We start from the raw sequence: 1977 nt of genomic DNA on the forward strand, positions 1-1977 counted from the left end.
TGTATCGAAACGAGTAAAAAATATAATTTCTAAGAATACCTTAGAATGCACAACACCAAATTGCACCATCCCCCTCTATAAAAACGTCCCCACATCCGAGTCATTCACTTTGCTACGACAGAAATCCTGGACCAGTGCCTACTGACCAGGACCAGTACTTCCTCAGCGGCACTGGTCCTGCTGGACCAGTGCCTCCAATTATCAGTTTTCCACCCTGTGGAAAGCAAAGCGATATTGCAAAAAATGAGTTGCTAAATTGAAAAAAAAAACAATGCACCACATAGATGTGATTTACTCGTTATTATTAGAAGAGAAAATCTTCGATACGAAAGAACTTGGAAGAGACTGAAATTGTAACTGCTCAAGGGGAACAGGAAGAGGCTCTACCAGATGAAGAAGCAACCACTGCTAAAGTTAAAAAGAAGAAAAAGAAGGAAGGTACGCAAGATAATTTGCTACTCAAGATTGTTACCATTTTACTACTCTCAACCCACAGGGTATTTCATCAAAAATGGTGCCTTACTTGTTAAGAAGAACATCATCAGATAGTAATTTTTATCATTGTGTAGAAAAGGTTCCTCATCGAAAAGATAGTCATTATGAGGATCCTCTACCTCATCATTACATCGTAGTTGTTTTATTTTCCTATATAAACAGTGCGGCTTGTCGAGCCTGGGGAAGAAACGGCTGCTGCGGCTGCTGCCAGCAGTGCTGCTGCAGAGGACACGAGCCCACAGATAGCAGACGATGGCCGGGTGCTGAGTGTAACCATTCACAAAACAGATAGACTTCAGACAGACTTTCTTGTCTCCCATCCTCTTGTCAAAGTGCATGTGATAGATGGAGCTACTGGACAGTATATGAAGAAGTTCAATAAGTGGGTTATCAATATTTATTGTTTGTTCATAATGAGATTTGTCTCTAGATATATGGAACACAGAATCAGATTAGGATTCAGAATATCAGTATCGACTCAATCTAGTCATAAGGAGGAATATATATTTATTCATATCATTAAATAGCATGCATGCCAAGAAAACACATATAGAGCAAGATGTGTATTAAACAGTAAAATATGTTGTATTAAATTACAATTATATAGCACTTGCTACTAGATATTTTTCTATGTAAGTAATTTTACATTTTATTTCCATCTTCTGTTTTCAGGGAAAGGTCTGTCACTTCATATTATGAGATGCAGAATCGAACTGTAGACCACATTCTGCCAATTGCGACACAGCCTTTTGACTTCAAAATACGAAAGTAAGATCATACTATTTATTGGCTAAGATAATATAAGATAAGATAAGGCACATGTTTTATATGCAAGAAATGGCAATACTTCATTATGGCATTCTACATGTGACGTCTGGGAGTATCTCTTGTTTAAGGATACACTCAGGGTTACAGACAGGTACCCGGGCTATGAAGGGCACTACAATATGACTGCTCATTAAATCCAATCAAACACACATCTATTTAATAACCGAGGAGTCGCTCTACACTCACCATGGAAATTATCACAGAAACCTCATCGCTAATTACGTGACAGCACAAATTGTAAATTATATGAAAAAAATGCTTTTATCAACATTTCTCAGAAACAGCAAAGGGCTGGAACCTAAATGTTTAGCCATAAGTTGTTCATAGTATGCACTAGTAAAGGGTCCATGGAATTTTAAGAAATAAATTGAAAAGATGCACGAAAATCTGTAATGTTTTTATGACACAACAATAATGTAAATAAAGAGCCAAAACTTCTAAAATATAATCTTTCATAAAAAATCCAGAGAGCCCTTTACTCCATTATGTGTTAGCATTGAAACAGAACCAAAATATTTCGAATCGGAGTTGTGAGTTCTGAGAATCGATATTGAAACATCAGCCACTGCAGCATTAATAACAACATTAGAGTTGTGTATTTAAAAGGCAAACCGAGGCTTGCACAGCCAGGTTGGCATACAGAGGCGATTTTGA

General features: G+C 37.1%; 1 protein-coding gene across 1 annotated transcript in view; it reads left to right on the top strand.

Annotated features, from left to right (window-relative positions):
- LOC106804648 (jouberin-like) overlaps nucleotides 1–1961 on the top strand; it is a 4389-nt gene extending 2428 nt beyond the window's left edge. Inside the window, exons 2-4 of the mRNA XM_014805916.1 lie at nucleotides 309–438; nucleotides 658–877; nucleotides 1168–1961. Coding sequence (XP_014661402.1) covers nucleotides 309–438; nucleotides 658–877; nucleotides 1168–1267 — 450 coding nt within the window. The 3' untranslated portion in view covers nucleotides 1268–1961. The remainder of the gene's footprint in view (nucleotides 1–308; nucleotides 439–657; nucleotides 878–1167) is intronic.
- Nucleotides 1962–1977: the final 16 nt, after the last annotated feature.

Source organism: Priapulus caudatus, unplaced genomic scaffold (genome assembly GCF_000485595.1).
Source record: "Priapulus caudatus unplaced genomic scaffold, Priapulus_caudatus-5.0.1 Scaffold82, whole genome shotgun sequence".
Classification (NCBI taxonomy): Eukaryota; Metazoa; Priapulida; class Priapulimorpha; order Priapulimorphida; family Priapulidae; genus Priapulus; species Priapulus caudatus.